This window comes from Tenebrio molitor, chromosome 7 (assembly GCF_963966145.1).
Source record: "Tenebrio molitor chromosome 7, icTenMoli1.1, whole genome shotgun sequence".
Lineage (NCBI taxonomy): Eukaryota > Metazoa > Arthropoda > Insecta > Coleoptera > Tenebrionidae > Tenebrio > Tenebrio molitor.
In genome coordinates, this window is record NC_091052.1 from 7,369,836 (window position 1) to 7,387,315 (window position 17,480).

Sequence of the window (17,480 nt, forward strand, 5' to 3'; positions counted from 1 at the left end):
TCTGCAAAATATATGAAAATTTATTCGGAAGAAAGATATTCGCCCGTAGGATACAAAGAAATACGTATTTTCTAAACAAAGACATCGGCACGGTTCGCCCTCCCCGACAACAATTTTTGTTTCGAATTCGAACAATAAATCCGGCGAACTCGAGACCGAAGTTAATTATGCCAATGAGCAATTTAAAGAAACACGATTTTTCGGTCGGGCCGATGTTTCGACCCGAATCCCCGTTATAATTCGGTACAATTAAATGGAATTACGCGGAAAGGAGGTCTTAAATAAAATGGAAATCGCTAATGAAGACGTTCAAAGGGGGCATTTTTAAATAAGGAAATAAAACGAACGAACTGCGTGATTCAAATTACCGAAATCGAGGTGACTTTAAAAATGCACCGATCGACGTAATTGCTGTTGTCCATTCTCGCTCCGGGTTCGCATTGTTCCGGGATTTCTTCCCGGATCGCGCCAAATAACGGGTCGACTTTCGCATCGCTCCGAGGAAATTGAATTTTTTCCGCCCCATCTGAAAGTCCATGTTAAAATTTTTATGGAACCTTAATGGCTTCTGCTGAATGAAGATGATCCACTGGTCACATTCTCTGTCTGGACATGTTGTTCTGCAATTATTTGTCGCTGTCAGTTCCATACTTTCGACTCGCGGAACAACGACGAACGCCCCGAATTGTTACTCTGACACTCGACCAGAACAAAACAAATTATAATCGAACCAGGGATCACATTACGTGATTGTAACATTTTTTACTTCCGACGAACATCAAATCTGGATCCAATTAATTATTGTCAATTATAATCATCCGATGCTCGTCGCTCTTTTACCTCCTTTCAGATTTATTACAAAGCATCCAAAAACATTTTTGGTCAAATGGCCTCGAGCTTGCTTTTGTTTCCCTACAGCGCATCTTCATCAACTGTCAAACTACAAATATCAAATGTCATTCCTCCAGAGAACAAGCAGTGATGTGAATTATTTTTTTAGGAAAACACTTTTTTTATTATTATTAACTAACAAACACACTTTTCACAACGACGCTCAAATTGAGGTTATGTATCTGACGGATCTGAAATGTTAACAGAGAAAGAGACGACTTGCGTTCGTAAAAATGAAAAAAGACCCTTATGCACACATTGGATGCAGATGCAGGATGCAGCTTCTGATTGGAAAAAGTTGCCACTCGTCATCGGCTGCCAACAATTCAGTTTGACCTTGACCATGTGATATAAAAGATTTAGTTTGATATCGCAGAGAAAAAATGTAGTAAAAAAGTTGATACATGTGTATAATGTTTGGTATTTTAAAGAGCACGGTGATGTTTGCACACCTCGTGACGTGTTCTCCAAAAGCGCAGCTTTTGTACACAGAGTGCGCTAACAATGCACGAATGAAACGTTATTAAAATTAACAGCGTCAGCACTAACTGTTAAAAATATGTTGTTTGGTGTGCGTTGAGGTGTACCTATTCATTGTTCAACTCTGCAGTAATATTTGAACGTAACAACTTCACTTTTGCAACCCTTCATAGTTTTCGGGCTGGTCGTATGGCATGTCGGAGGACCAAACTTGGAAGTAAACGGCAAGAGAACAAAACAACTGCCTGGGGGTAGTAGCTGCCGGAACTCCGAAACTGGGGCTCGGCTGATTGTTAAAATAACACGTCAGGTTATCTTACCTTTTGCAGGGAAGGAATTTATATATTAGCGCGATAATATATCACTTACCTGGGCCGTCCCTTCTTAATCGAATTTTTCACCTCCGTTTTAATTTTCCCCTTGCGAAGGGAGATAAAATCACACGTTACAGCTTAAGGGAAAAAATCTATTGCGCCCTTGATCTTGTTTTAAATTGTTCTCGGTGACAAATTTCCGTTTCGCGCGAATGCCGTCGATTCGTGTGCATTTGTAAGTTGTAAACTTCATTTATTCGGCGAAAATTCGCAGGCAATTTCCAGGGAATTTCAAAGTGAAAAGCCATGCGGAAATTCGTGTATTCGAATGTCGATAACAAGTTACTTGGGATTATTATATGTAGATGTGGCATGCAAATCGTCCAAGTATTCTGTTGTAGAAACGTGCTCTTCTAGAATGTTACGTTATCAAGACCTAGATGGGCAATATGGCGCCATGGAACTCCTATTATCGCTAATACATCGTCGTCACAGCTATTCACAGCTTTCTAAATAAAGCTCGATTATTGTCCTGTTCGTTCCGTCGTCACGGTTTAATTTTAACGCGATTTATCCTCTCCCATTTTCTTGTTAGAACAGCAACGGCGATGACTAAAAACATTTAACATGTAGCTTATCGCCGTGAAAATTCGTTCGCTCGGAAAAGTATTAATCAACTTTAGCTGTTAATTTTGACAATGATTTTCTGGGACGTCGCACCCTGGTTCAAATCAAAAAACCTGGTTAAAAACAACAAATACAATTTATTGGTGGAACTTATTTTGAGCTTTTAATTTTTCATGAGATATTTTTATTTATACTAAAATTTAATGACATTCGTTTTTATTTTAAGAGACCGATTTAAAAAATAAATACTTTCCTTGTTAGCTATAGGACCTTTCAAAAAATATAACATCTGATCCCTGTTGTGCCGTCACTAGATGGAATAGAATAATGGAATTTATGCCAAAAGATGACGATTTAAAACTGGAAATTGCCTTGTCCGAGAGTTTTTGCCAGAAATCGACGATTTAAATTTAAAAAAAATCTCATACTTTACAATAACAATCCGCTAAATCGATTACGTTGGTTCTGATTTTATTTATTTCATTTTTAAAATTTTTATTTAAGTTCGCATCAACGTTTAATTTTCTTGAATAGAAGCGAATGTCTGGAAGCAATAACACAGAGAATTTTTCAATGACGAAAATAAAAAATATATATTACATGATTATGCGACATAAAAACATCTTGGCGAACTGTCTTCCGAAATGGGTAATATACTTCTATTACAAAATAAACATTTATTGTTAACTGAGCGTGAATTCGATGTTATTAATTCCGACAGTGAAGGAAATGTTGTAGAAAGCACTGGAAATGAAAGAAGTTACAGTGGTGAAACTACCTTTGATTTTTAGCTTTTCAATTGATTTTTGTTTTTCTTTATTTCATTAAGGGAAATTAGAGCAACTGAAATTCAAGCGCTTTTCTGCATTTCCAGAAATCATTTATTAATCAATCATATACAGGTATTTCACGAGTGATAATGAGCCCGACGGAATTGAAAATGCAACCCACAATACATTTCCATAGTTAACGTGGATATTTGTTTTTTAATTTAAAAGACATAAAACATAGTTAGCTGTGCAGTTTCGTCAATTTTGACATAAACGTCATTTGCTTGGTTAAATGAAATCGTGACAAAACGAAGAGTTTGATAAAACGTTTATTCTCTGCATAAACGGGCAACGGCAGAAGTATTTTTATTATATTCTCCATAAATTAGGATCATCTCTGTTTTCTTATCGTTCGAATATGAGTACATTTAAATCGTCGTATTTTAACTTTTTCGTAAATACAATTGTGACAAATAAAATTACTGGAAGCTAAGTCACCATGGATTGTTAATTTCTTTTTAAAACAATACGATATTTAATATAAAATAGCCACGTTAACTTTGGAAATGTATTGTGGGTTGCATTTTCAATTCCGCCGGGCTCATTATCACTCGTATCATACCCTGTATGATATGAAGTAATCAGTCATTAAAATTAATTTTTTCACTAGTTTATTGTTTTTTTAGACCTCTTAATAATTTCTGAATCGGTTTGATAGATTTTTTTATCCTCTGGAGTATCAGCCAGATTTTTTAGAATCTAAACTACTGCGCATCGCGCACATTTATTCTTCTTCATTTAGTTTCTCACGAATTGCTTCCAACAAAATCTCTTCCAGCAACGACCAAGTTTACAAAGCGGAAAAATTAAAACAAGAGACACAGAAAGATAACGAATTTTTTTCAAATGTCAAGTGTCAACAGCTACACTCGGAATGTTAAATTACGATAATCGCATTATCACATTTTGTATGCTGTTAACTGTGTTAATTCTGTGAGAAAATTCAAACTTTATGTGAAAGTTGGCTTTAATGCTGTTAGTAAATATACATTATATCCCGCTTTTAGCCTCGTTGTAGAATGCAGATTGCACCATTTATCAAATCCATTAACTGTCGACGCTATATTTCATTTATCCGCGACTTAATGCGGCAAAATTTAATTTTTCTGTTTTTGTCCAGTGATTACTTTGCAAGCAGTTTTTAATTAAAAGATTAACTATGATTTTACGATTTTTCATTTCCCATTTTGTATCGCGAATTTAACTGTACCGTCATCAGAGAAATATATTTTTTTTACAATCAAGTTAACAACACCATCAGAACGTGATGCAGCATCTATTATTTTGTTTTCTTCATTTACCTCCTTCCTTTTCACATGTTTTTAAGGCTGTCGAGGGATGGGGTGAATTTAATCGATTTTCTATTTACACAAACTATCGATTAAGTATGACGTGATGATGGTCTTTATTTGTAAGTTAACAAGCCGGGTAATAAGTGAGTAATTGTGATTGGGGAGCTCTCAGGTTCGTTTTAATAAAGCTTTTATTTAAACTTTTGCAATTACGGCGTCGCGGCTACGGACCTGTGTTACCGACAGATTAAAATACGGTGTAAAAATGCGAAATTATTAAATTCAACGGTTGGAAGTTTAATTGGGAAAAGCAAAATCGCGGATCGTTTGAAGAAGAGGCATAAAAAGGGTGCAAATCCCCGCAGGTGGCGAGATTTGGTTAAAACCTTACTAAATACTCGAGCCCGCAGGAAGATTAGTGAAACAATGCCTCCGTTGGACTGCTGGAATAAGTCGGGCCCTCTAAGTCTTATTATACATAAATTAGGGAAATTACCCACTTCTGGAAATTGGGGATTCTAATAATAAATAGGAAAACCAGCGAGTACCATACACCGGAATAATAATCGTTAAATAAACTCGGTCGGTTTAATTGGTTTAATCTGCAATAGAGCTCGCATCAGGTACCGTGACGAAAGGTGGTATACGAGTATGGTGAAAATTTAAGTAAATATTTTGGCAATATAATTAACGTTGTAAATCTAAATAATAACGGCAAATATTATGACTGCGGTTAAGGGAGCTAGCTGATGATTATTAACTGGGGGTCGAAAGTGGAGATGAATTACGATTTTAGCCGTTAAGTAAGTCACAAATTCCGCAATTTTATTATTATTATACACTTTCGCTTTATGTCGCATTCCTGAAAATGTGGAATTTTGGAACTTCTGGAAACTGCTCAGTAGACGCTATTAATGAAATTTATAATCTCATCATTCAGCCCCGTTTATGGCGGGCGATAAAAGGTGGCTTTTTTATTGGTAACATTCCCTTTATTGCAAGTCAATAAGTTCGAGCCGAAGTTATTATCTCGTAGGGAAAATATGACAATTTATTCGATTTATTACGAAACACGGAAGAAAACGTATTCACGACGTCTTCGCATTTACATAAAATTTTATCCGGAACACGTCCGCATAAATAAAAAGAGCGTTCTACAAATATTTCGGGTATTTTGCATACATTAACAACCGCTTGATTTTAATTTTCATTATAATGGTAATTTAAATTAAATTGCGTATAATAAAACGCCTTCGTTGTGCGAGATCTAAACAAGAGGGGAAACCTGCAAAGGATCCCAAGTGCGCACCAGCTCATTAGTAAAATTGTATTTTAGTTGGATGTAACACCAGATGCTGCAGCTGCTTACTCGTCCCAAGGACAACCCTTTCAGGTTGTCTGGATGACCGGTTAGATTTAATCCCCGGACTCGACAATTTCAAACACAATTACAAAAATTTTCGTAATCACCCTATATCATCCCCGACGTACCCGCAAAGTCATCAAACCAACAATATTTCTCAGATAAATAAAAAACCGATATTTTATTGTATAGTAGGCTAGGGAGGATTGGGGTTCAATCTAGTAAATAAATTTTACAAACTGTTGGATATTGGTTGATGCAACATTTCCCGTTCACGAAAAAAACTTCTGCCGTGTGTGCTTTGCATTATCTTGTTGGAAAATGTTTTCAAGCAAATGTAGACTTGATCATCGAGTTGTAAATAATTAGTAAAATCTCACACTGCTTAACTCGATGTAAATTATATTTCGGCTAATTTTAATGCGACCTTTGCAAACTCGCAACAAAGCAAGGATTTCTTGTTCTCACTTAACACAGGAAGTTCGAAGACACAGATTATCTCTTCAAGAAAAGCAGAACTTAGAGATTGAAAAACAAAGTTCCTGGATTAAGCTGAAATTCTAAAAAGCGTCTTCGGTTATTTTGGTGTTTGTTATTTGGGATATAGGTTCACGTGCACGAGAATTTAAAACTTGGAAATTGAGCCTGAGCATGATCGAATACGAAACGTGAATAATTTATGACGGTAATGATCAGTCGAAATCATAAAATGGGAATATCAATTTTCAATAAAGTAAACATGATAGACTTCGACGTCGGTATTCTCGAGAAGTGTGTCTTATTGAACGGTCAACAAGGTGCCTAGAATATTTAGTTGGGTTAAATATTTCAACATCACTAACTCCGCTTTTAATAATTTGCTAGAACTAGAACTTGTGAGTTTGCATTATTCAAATATTATTTAAATATTTTATTTGATTTGTTTATTTGGTGATGTCAAAAGGCTAAGAAAAACATACAGACGTCTTCATTGTTTGGAATGTGGGCTGCTCCCACTTTTGGGTTGGAGTTTCTGGGTTAAGTATCTGTTAGTCGTCGTGAGCCTTTTGTCTTTTGTCACACCCCTTATTAATTTAATTCGATACTGGTGCACATTCGCATGCGGAACAATACTCGGGCACCGAAATGAAATTATTATTAAAGAAAATTGTTAGCAATTTCCATGTTAATTTAATTTCCCTGAAGTCCACCCACAGCGGTGGCGAATATGTAAATGCCAACGTTGTAAGACCCGACGGACGTCGAGACAGCAGAACAAGAACCTCTCGTTCCGTACTGTAGTACTATTAGCATGCACTGTTAATAAAGTGAGTCTATTTCGTGGCAGTTTGACCCTATAAATTCGTTTTTGTCGAGAGATCTGTATATGTACAATAAAAGCTGAAATCTCTCGAGAAATAAAAGGTTAGTCGAAGGGTATTCTGGAACTCAATGAACTGTCACAAGGGTCGCCAGATAAAAGTCGTTGCTATTTAATCTGTCGCCATAAAAATACGAAAAAAGGGACGAAATTATATTTATGTTACCCTCTGATAATATCATAACCGCTCAATATCCTCATTAAAACCTTCGGACTTGTTGCTTGCGGTGCTGCTGCTACAATAATTTGCCCATTAAAGTTCGATACAAGTTGTCTACAATTAAAGCTCCGATTTTAAACTATTATACCTACTCTATTGGTTACGAACGAATTTCAGCAAAGCTCTTCCCAAACTTGCCAAAAAATTATTACGTACACAGGGTATTTCACGAATGATAATGAGCCCGGCGGAAATGAAAATGCAACCCACAATACATTTCCAAAATTGAACGCACCACTCGTCAGTCAGCAGAGTAAAAACGCAAACATCGAAAAAAGTGAGGTTAGATTTAAATCGCTGATTTGAAGAGAAATTTGAATGAACTGTCTGCAGACACATATGATACGATGGAGAAATGGAGAAAATAAGCAAAAGCAGGTTTTCAAAAGCTTTTGTTTTTAAAAGAAGAAGAAAAATATTTCTTAATGACCTTTGAAAATTTATAGCGCTAGTTACTCATGAAGTAATGGTAAAAGTTACGCTCGATAAATTATTTAAATTCATAGAGTTGCCACATGTCCGTGATTTATGTTTAACACTTATTACGGTCTGAATTGTCCTTTGCCGATCGTTGGCGAGATGGTGAAAATACGAGAATTTTTGCAAAACGTGCCAACCCATTCTGTAGACATTTTAAGTAAAAGTCGTCACCGCTAATCTACAATTCAAATTTCGAATCACGAATGGGCACGAAAGATTTTTAATCGATTACTGACCAACTTTTTCGCCGTGTCGGAACAAACTTTTAATACGTTTGCAAAACGTGCCGCCCCCAGATGCCTAATAAAACAACTGTTTCCGAAATTTTTAATTAAACATTTTAACGCCAAAGCCCGAAATAACGAAACTGCCTGTCAATTTTTACGATCCTCATTTGCAATTCTATTCATATAAAGTACGAGCGCGTCGTAACTGATTTCTAAATTACGAGGGGTGAATTGGTCTTCGGCCACTCGAGCAACCAATCGAATAATTTTATATGGTAGTTGTGTTCGGCAGTTTACGAGACGATCTGTCCCCGATGCGTGATTCCCGTCCCTTTCCCTTAACCTCCGCACATTCGAATCATCCCCGAAAAAATATTTATACACCCCGCGACCCCCACGCACTTTTCCTCATACGTGACCTTTTAGGGCAGACACGTCGAGACGACGAATATTTCACTTTGTACGCTTTGTGCGGTTGATTTAGGCCCGGCCAAATTAAAATCAGGATGGAAGGCAGGGGAGGACTGGACGGTTTTTCTTTGCAAAATTATAAAAGAACCAACCAGGCAAAAAGAGATTTATTCTAGTGACATTTTAAATTAAACTCGTCCCTAAAACCTGAGCCCTAATCAGAATACTTTCTATCTTCAAACTTCAAATATTTAAAACACCAAAAGAGAAAAACAACGCTTATTTACATTCTTTACATTCAGTAATTTTCAAACCAGTACCAATTTAAATAGGTACTATTCCGGACACGGAATCATGGCCAACATGTTTAGACATTTCTAAAAAAAATGATATAAACCAATCATTAGTGTCATTAGTAAATGACAAATATTATTAAAAATCACATTATCTTGTCACATCAAAAAATCAGGGAAATGGCATTGTCGAGTGTCTGTCAACTTTTAAATAAAATTAAGCAATGATTCCAGAAAGATAGTACAAGGGTAAAATTATAAAAGCCAGTTTTCAAATTAAGAAAGTTAGAAGTGTCTCAAAACAATCTTTTTTTATTTTGCTTCCTTTTGATATTCAAATAAGTATACAGTCGCGAGCAATAAATTTTGGTCGTCTTTCTTTGACGTAATCGAAAATGCTCCATTGTAAAACAGTCGTAAATATCATAACCTATCATCATGTTGTATGACATTATATAATTGTCATTTTTTTCTCATTTTTTTGACATTTTGTTGACATGGGCATAATCAGGCAGGGAAACGTTTTTAATTTGTGACAATCTAACCAAATTTTGAAATGACATTAACGACAGTAGCGACAGTACTTTTGGAATTACTTTTAAATAAGTTATGAGTCAGATATCGAAACTGTGTTGGCTTTGATGGCGTAGCGCCTAGTCCGGGCCTGCTTTTGGAGATTTGCCTGAAACCTTACCTGCCGTAAGCTGCAAGGATCCAGCGACTCTGGCGGTCCCAGAATGAACTACGTAAGTTATGCAGCACGCCGCCGTAGCCGTTACGGCAATGAGTAAGCTCAACGCACTTCCTGTTCCCACCAGAACCGTGCTCGCCTGCCACCAAGGGCTCGGAATGTCCCAAAACCTGCGGAGGAAGTTAAATCTTAGTTTCTCCATAATTTACTTTGCATCTGAATCGGCCCGGGACCACTCGAATGGAAAGTCACCAGGATTAATTTTCTTCCCAACAAACTTTGATATATCTTATTATTACCACTAGGTAACTGTTCACTCGTGTGGAAATTAATTACGAAGACGAATGGGTCGTGTACCATCGCCGATTCGAAAAACAAACGAAAAAATACAGAATCTGTACCAACCACAAACAGTTCATTTATCACTGGATTTGTTAATTTTAAGTTAAGTTGTTTAAAAATAGGAAAAGAAAAACTACCACGGAGGCATCCATCAGCTGAGTTTGTTCCGGCATCTGATTTAAAAATAAAAACTTTAGTTTCTGTTTTTCAAAATCACAAGAAAACATGACGAGCTTTCAAAGCTATTACGCGATGTGTTACGAGTATAACGTATATTATTTTCTAAATTCACAGAAAGACTGATTAAATTATAAATGAGATCAATAAGAGAATCATAAACTGTTCAATATCTAAAAATATTTGTCTTGTCTTGAGTTCCAGCAACAACAAGTTAAATAAATCGCTTTACTAAGTTGCAACTTTGCTGAGTTTATATTTATGATTCGACCATCACACGTGTATTTTGAAAAATACCATAGGTACTTGTGATTGGTGAAACTTGCAGAATAAGTTTTTGATTGTACTGGATTGTAACTAAGTAGCAGTTAGAAACAAAAAAGAAAAGGGAGAAAGCAAAAAATGTGAAATAATCATGTCACTTAATTTTTTTCATGGCAACAAAATTAAAAGCAATGTCGATGATGAACGCTTGGGAACGGCAAAAAGTAAAGCTTTTAGGTGAATAATAACGTAGAATTCAGCGCAAAAGATTATTCTGTATAAAAATGTTGAAAGGAGTGAATTGACTACGATTATTGGAAAGTAACGCAACTCCTAAGCAGACGCCTAGATTGCTTCTCTAAATAAACTACAAGATTTCTTCGAATGTGTTCGGTCGGAGTGGCAAACAGAGTGCGGCAGAAAAGTTATCAAATGAAATCGGAAACTTGTGATAAATCTGCTGCCACCGAACCTGCCTGGTGGAGAAGGTCGACGATAATGCTAACTACTGTCTGGCATGATTAAAATGTTTGTGTTGTAGCTGGTGACTTTTTTCTTTGGAAGTGGGTCCGCTGTTTACCCCGGAGTGGGGCAAGAGAACGTCGGATAATGCTTTGACACGATTATGCATTAGCACGACTTTTGTTTGTAGTAAATCCGGAAAGCGTATCCCTAATTCACTAGTGCACGAGCCTTATGAAACTGTGCCTTATCTAAGACAGACCTCGTAGTAAGTTGTGAAGAGACATTCATCAAGTTTTAATCCGCAACCTCACTCGTTCCAGCGATCTTCTATCTTTACGCCTCACAAGATCCGCATCTCATGCAATCTACCGACGCTAAATCATCAAATGAACTATGAACATTCCCGTTCCGGGCCTGATAAGGATGTGACTCGTTACCGGCAATTGCAGGCGCATCGCTGTGAAATTACGAGAGGAATCGCAGCGAATTTGATTAATTTCGGCGGAGTCCAATCGCGAACACCAATCAGAAGAAGAAAAAGAAGATCGGACGCGACAGCTTTGTCGCACCAGATCAAATGCGATGCCGCAGGAAGAGATACCGTTGTCCTACAAGAATTTTGAAGTTTATCAAATGTAACTTCCACTCTCCCCGACGTTTATTTATTTTCACAACTCTACCAGAAACTATAAATCAACATAAGCAACGCCAGAAAAAACTTTTTCATAGTTTATGATGCGAATTGTTCAACACACGAATAGAGCAGTTATTTCAAATTAAGCAGGAAGAGTATCTGGAAGTTGCACCGCCAAGCTCAAGACCATGTATGTGGCAAACACACTAATCGCAGCTTTTGGACGAAATCCAACCAGTGTTAAATAATGTCATTTCACAGTTTCGCTTCGATCTCTCTCAATTATCGGGATTTATTGCCCGGAAAACTAACACTTATCAGTTGATCTGGTGACATCTCGAATGCCGCATATGCAGCACCAGAGACGTGCAAATTCACCTCGGAGGGGTTTTACGATATTTGCCAAATTGCACAGAACGAACTGCTTTCTGTCTTTTGAAGTTATGCAAGTCTAGACGTGTTGCTTGTAGCAACGATTTCCAAGTTTCGTTGGAGAAATATTTATCCTCCGGAGAGTGCTAACAGACGGAGGCCACTGACTTCATAAAACATTAAGCGTAATTTCCTTCAAGTCTTACTGCCACGTTTCGGTGACCCTAATTCGATAATAACAAATTTATGCGGCTTAATTTGTTGACGTAGCATAGTTGGACGAATTAAACGCCATTTAATTCGCGGTCGCGAGGGTGACATTTTACCATTTATTTTTAACTCGTTTCGTTTGTGTTCATTCCTCGCTCGCAGAAATAATAAGCATTTATTCTGCTGCACCAAATCCTGCATTTTAAGACTCCACCGGAGCAATTTATCATTCTTCGACGGAGCGTACACGGAAATAAAAGATATCCAATATTAAATTCTGGACGTGATGTATAATTTTTCTTTTACTTTACAATGAACAGAAAAGCTAACTTTTCTATTGTGGAAAATTTGAAATCAGACCGTTTTCGTCGTATCGAACTCCACCGATACTATTACGATTTTAAACACCGACTAGAACGGAATAATATAATGTAATAGGTTTTTAATTGTAAATGTTGCTCTACCAATTTTGGTACATAGTAATTACTTTCTGCTTTTATAAAAGCTCTTTCAAAAGAAATTACAATAAAAAGCTCTCCCTGGAGCGTATTTTATTAAAAGGCCTTTGTTTAAAATGGAACAATTAGCAAATACATTTTTTTGTGCGATGAATAATTGAAATTCTACACGAAGGTGTTTTACTTTATTTTCCTAAGGAAAATGACCTGTTTGACCAATTTTTTTGTAAAATGGACGTAACTACGTTATCAAACGACGCAGATGCAAATTTTAATTGTTATTTGTGTTTTCGGGACGAGGCGTAGCCGAGGCTTAAACAGGCGAGAACAAAAGGCACTTTTTGGCAGAGATGTACTTACATTAAATTTTTTAGGCGACCGCACGAACTACAAAACAAAAGACATCACTGGAAGAATTACTAATTTATTAATACATACATATTAACAATTTTTTTAATAGTATTTGTTATCTATCAGCTTGACAACAAAACTAGAAATTTACTATTTGCAATACAATTAGAAACTTATTTACATAATTTATGGTGACATGACAATTATGGGTTTTGTCGGTTTCGTTGCTAACAGATGGCGCCACGGTCAGCGTCCTAAAAAGTACGTCCGAAAAAGAGTTACTTTTCGTCCGCTTTCGAGTATGTAAAATTACTGTTTTCATTAAGAGTGCCTAAAAAATACCTTGCCTAACTAAAACTCAAAAACTTCTTCAAGCTTTCATAATTTAGTTTGCATAAATTTTATTGTTTTCATGATTTATTGACACTATACTCTTACTTAACAATTAACTGAGAAAAAATAGCACTCTAAGCTGATGTCAGATCTTGCATCATTAATAATTACCAAAGATAAAGTGCAGACGGTGTCTGGTGATAATGCGCAGACTTATCTGTTTTTTCATTTAGTACAGTGATGTTTTGCATATAGATTAATTATTTGTGGAGAAATGCAATTTACTAAACATCTAGAACCATCTAAATATTAATTTGCACCGATTCCATTTCGCCGTTTATACACGTCGCATTTGTAAATGGTTGTGTGTGAATAAATTATAACCACTTCCCAGTGTTTGACGTATCCACCTTCAAATTTCAATATGAACGGAGTACCTGCCGCCAAGCTCTTCGATAAATCATTAATTTTGCGGGAGGTTTTTTCAGCAACTCTTTTCAAAAAAACACCTCCGCCACACAAATGAGTTTTGCGTGTTTTTGTAATTAATCAAAGTCTGCTGTCCATAAGCGATACTGAAACATTTCCCCAGATACAATAGTGAAAAGCGTCGGCTCGTTTCAAGTGTCCCGCCCGCCGTTAGATCCGGTGATTAGATAGGGGGCGCTAGTGTGGGACAGGTCGCCCGAAGAAATGAATCCGGTAGGGACGCGATATTTTTGAATAGGGATTTTAATTTTGAATGCTCCCCCTAAAAATATTTGCGCCCCTTTGTAGAAACGCGCCATAATTAAGTTTGACGGTTTTCGGAATTCACCGCCCCGGAGCCAGGTGAATTAATTTGACATTCCGAAATCATAAAATTTTTTCGACGAAATCCGAGTCCCGGCAATCGTTAAACGTAACAAATTCGCCGTGTTTCCGCGTCGGTAATTAATTACCGTCGCAAGAAGCGGCGGAAAAGAGTTTTTTTGTTGCACCTTTATACGAAATAAGTGAGTGGAGAAGATAAGGGCGCGCTCCTCGACGCGGACCAAGATAAGTCACATTTCTTCGAGGGAGGTTTATCTGGTCCCATCCCGTTCGGCGCCCCTTGCCCGAGCGACACGCTAAATTAGGCCCGACCGAAGTATCGTTAATATTCAATGGAGGCCGCCTAATTTTCCCTGAAGTCGTTCCGAAATTTCATTTTCGAATTGGCGCCGAAACGTACGGTCTTCCCCGGCCGAGGAATTGCTCGTGTTTACGGGACTATGTTAATAAAAACAATTTTGATGGGGGGCGGTTAGTGGGGGAGGGGCGTCGGTTGCGTCTTATTAGAAAAGTTGGGGATTCGCCGTACGAGTCTTAATTACAGGGAAGCTTTCAATCGGAGCATAAATATTGATTAGGAGAGGATGGGAAGAGTGCATAAAACGGTTACTGAGTTCAACCAATGGCCTAAATGACATGTATTATTGATGAGACGCACGTTTTAAAAGGCACAAAGAGCTTTTGGGTACGCTGTGTTTACGAAATCATAAAATCATGCCGGAGACCCGGAATTGGGTTTAAAAATTGATGTTGAGTAAATATTCACAATAGCTTAATTTTGTTCGTCAGGCCGGCTTTCAATTTTTACTAGCTCAACTGTTGATACCGATACATTGTACACTTAGGGCCTCATTAATTTAACATTTGACTAACTGCTCATTACCTCCGACGTTAAACTATGCGCGTCTTTGTTTAACCACTTTTGCGGTAATTAAACTGCTCACGCCGAGGTGCAGCTAAAGACACTTCTCTATTGTTATTCACTCGTCGAGCTTTTGATACACAAAATCAACACAGTGGTCGACGTAAAGTTAGCAGAAAATATTTAAAAACTCATTAAATTTTTGAATATACAGTGCATTTTTTTTAACTGTTGCCATATGGAATTGCATGGTAAAACTTGTACCCCCTGTTAACTTTTGTTCTGATGAAAATATTCAAACCATTTTTAGAACAAAGTTGGAAGATTTTTTAAATTATCGGATAGATTACAATTCAATATCCTAAACTGTTGAAAAAGTTGTGAAAAAAATATTTTCTAGCGCGCCGGAATAATAGTACGTCGAGCGGTCGCCAGAATAGCGTCCCTGTCGGCTCAACCAGCACCTGATCATCTCCACTTTTGACTTTTGTCACTTTCATTTAAAAAATAGCGAGATCTCCTGGAGGCTATGATTAAATTAGCTTTTGGAAGGCAGAACATGTAAACATTTATTTATTAAAAAAAAAAAAAAACGTTAACGCACAAATAACTCAAAAAATTAACAGAAATGATTAAAGGAAATGTTCAAAGTGTTTTCCTTCGACTGCTAGACAATGTCCTAAGCGATCTTGAAAATTTCTTCGCGTGTTATTCTTGTCCTTAATTCCTCCACAGTTTCGGGTTGACCTCTTATGCGTTTTTTTTTAACTGTTGCCGTAGGGAATTGCATGGTAAAAATTAAACCCTCTGTTAACTTACGATCCACTCCAGACTTGGTGCAAATTTTTATTTTTGTAATAAATCATTAATAAGTCTATGTAATGCATACTATTTGAACAACGAACGACAAGCAGTTTTATTTTACTAATTTTACTCTTCAAAGTTGAAATTAATGAACGTAAATAATTTGACAAAAAACGTAGTAGGCGATAAGGGAACAAAAATTAGGTTTCATATTTTAATTTATTATTTATTTTCATCATAGCCTCGAGGAGATCTCGCTATTTATTTTTTAAATGAAAGTGACAAAAGTCAAAAGTGGAGATGGTCCGGTCTCAGGTTCTAGTTGAGCCGACAGGGACGCTATCATCATATCATTAGTGACATTTAAAATTGATAATAATGAGACTCATTCACTATTTTCTTCCGGAAAAGTATATTCATTTTTTCCTTGAAAACTGTATTTAATGCGTTTATTTCGTTAATTTTAATTATCATTTCAAGCACTTGCTAATAGAATATTTGAATAATATTTATTTGACTTGTAACAGTTAAAAGCGAGGTAGTTGTAGAACGAGTAATTGTAAAGAATTGTTTTGAGGTATCATTACTCACCTCTGAAAAGCTAAAAACCTTTTGTTAAATTGCACCGAATGCATAGTTTGGCGCAATTTAAATTGTAAAAGAGAACGATTACTTGCTTCTCGTTTTGCGCTACTTTAAATACAATTTTTAAAATTCCACCATCTGGCTCTGACGAAATGGAATCATGTTTATAAATGTTGTTTGGTTTAAAAAACTGCGTCGTCTTGAAAGGCAGCAATGATCAACAGCAAGATTAACTACAAAATTAGTAGTTGTCATTAATAAGCTAGCCAGAAGTAATTTGAAGTTCTCAATCAAATTTTAATTTAATTTCTGAAAGGTTCGTAGCATGCCCTCGAGTAAAATCTCTATTGTGGCTTCCAATTGTGCATAGAAAGTGAAACCATTGTGTTAAGTCTATTAGTGCTGATAGAGTAGTGAAGATATTGTTCGGCAACGTGCTTACATTATATATTTAGAATAAATGTAAACATAATAAATCTGTCAAGGGGTTGTGTTCTTTAAACACAATAGATATAGACGTCAGTGCCAGTTGCAGACATTTAAAACCAGCCGAAATAAACTGGGGTACGGATGCAAAGAGCTTAGAATTAATGGTTCCATCAATCTTCTTGGCCCGATAATAGATAATTTTATTCCAGCTTCGCTGGTTATAAAATAATAACAAGTGGGGGAAAGTGTAAAGTAAATTTGACACCAATTCAGTTGATGGCAAGGCGGTTCAAGTGTCATCGAGCAAATCAGACACTGTCTTATTAATTTTGTTTTCAACAAACGTGAATTAACACAAACAAAAACATTTTGAGTGATCGCAACAGAGTTTTATTTTGTTTTTGTTTATCACATCCATTGTATCGTAAATAAATAATGGTACGATTTTGTTTCGATTGCAATAACTAGCTTCATTTAGCGCGAGTTACAACTGGCTAGTTTCAAATTTAGTAATTTGTAATTTTATTGCGAGAATTTATTTGTTTTTTTCAAACGCGCGCACCGCAAATGTACGCTCCGTCAGAATCCTTGCTAATTTGACAACCACCATTTCGCATTTCGCCATTACAAATAGATAGGTGTAGCTGATGGATGACCACTGTAAATCAGTATCACTGCCAACGACATGCCCTCAATCACGCATTGATTGGTGGCCAGTATGCTAATGTTAAATCTTAATTTAGCAAACCAGATTTACGACCAATTCTGAATATTTTGAATTTTCTTTAACGTTTTATCATTATTATAAATTAATGTCTGTCTGTGGAACTCTTATTATAACGTTATCTGCCCCAAAGGGTTTACTAATTGGATACTCCCCAAGATTTTACTGCTATAAGATC

General features: G+C 36.5%; 1 protein-coding gene across 5 annotated transcripts in view; it reads right to left on the reverse strand.

The window, feature by feature from the left end:
* LOC138134728 (LHFPL tetraspan subfamily member 6 protein-like) overlaps window positions 1-17,480 on the reverse strand; it is a 103,794-nt gene that overhangs the window by 19,727 nt on the left and 66,587 nt on the right. For all 5 annotated transcript variants that reach the window (XM_069053188.1, XM_069053187.1, XM_069053182.1 and 2 more), the window contains exon 4: window positions 9,483-9,649. In XM_069053188.1, coding sequence (XP_068909289.1) covers window positions 9,483-9,649 — 167 coding nt within the window. The remainder of the gene's footprint in view (window positions 1-9,482; window positions 9,650-17,480) is intronic.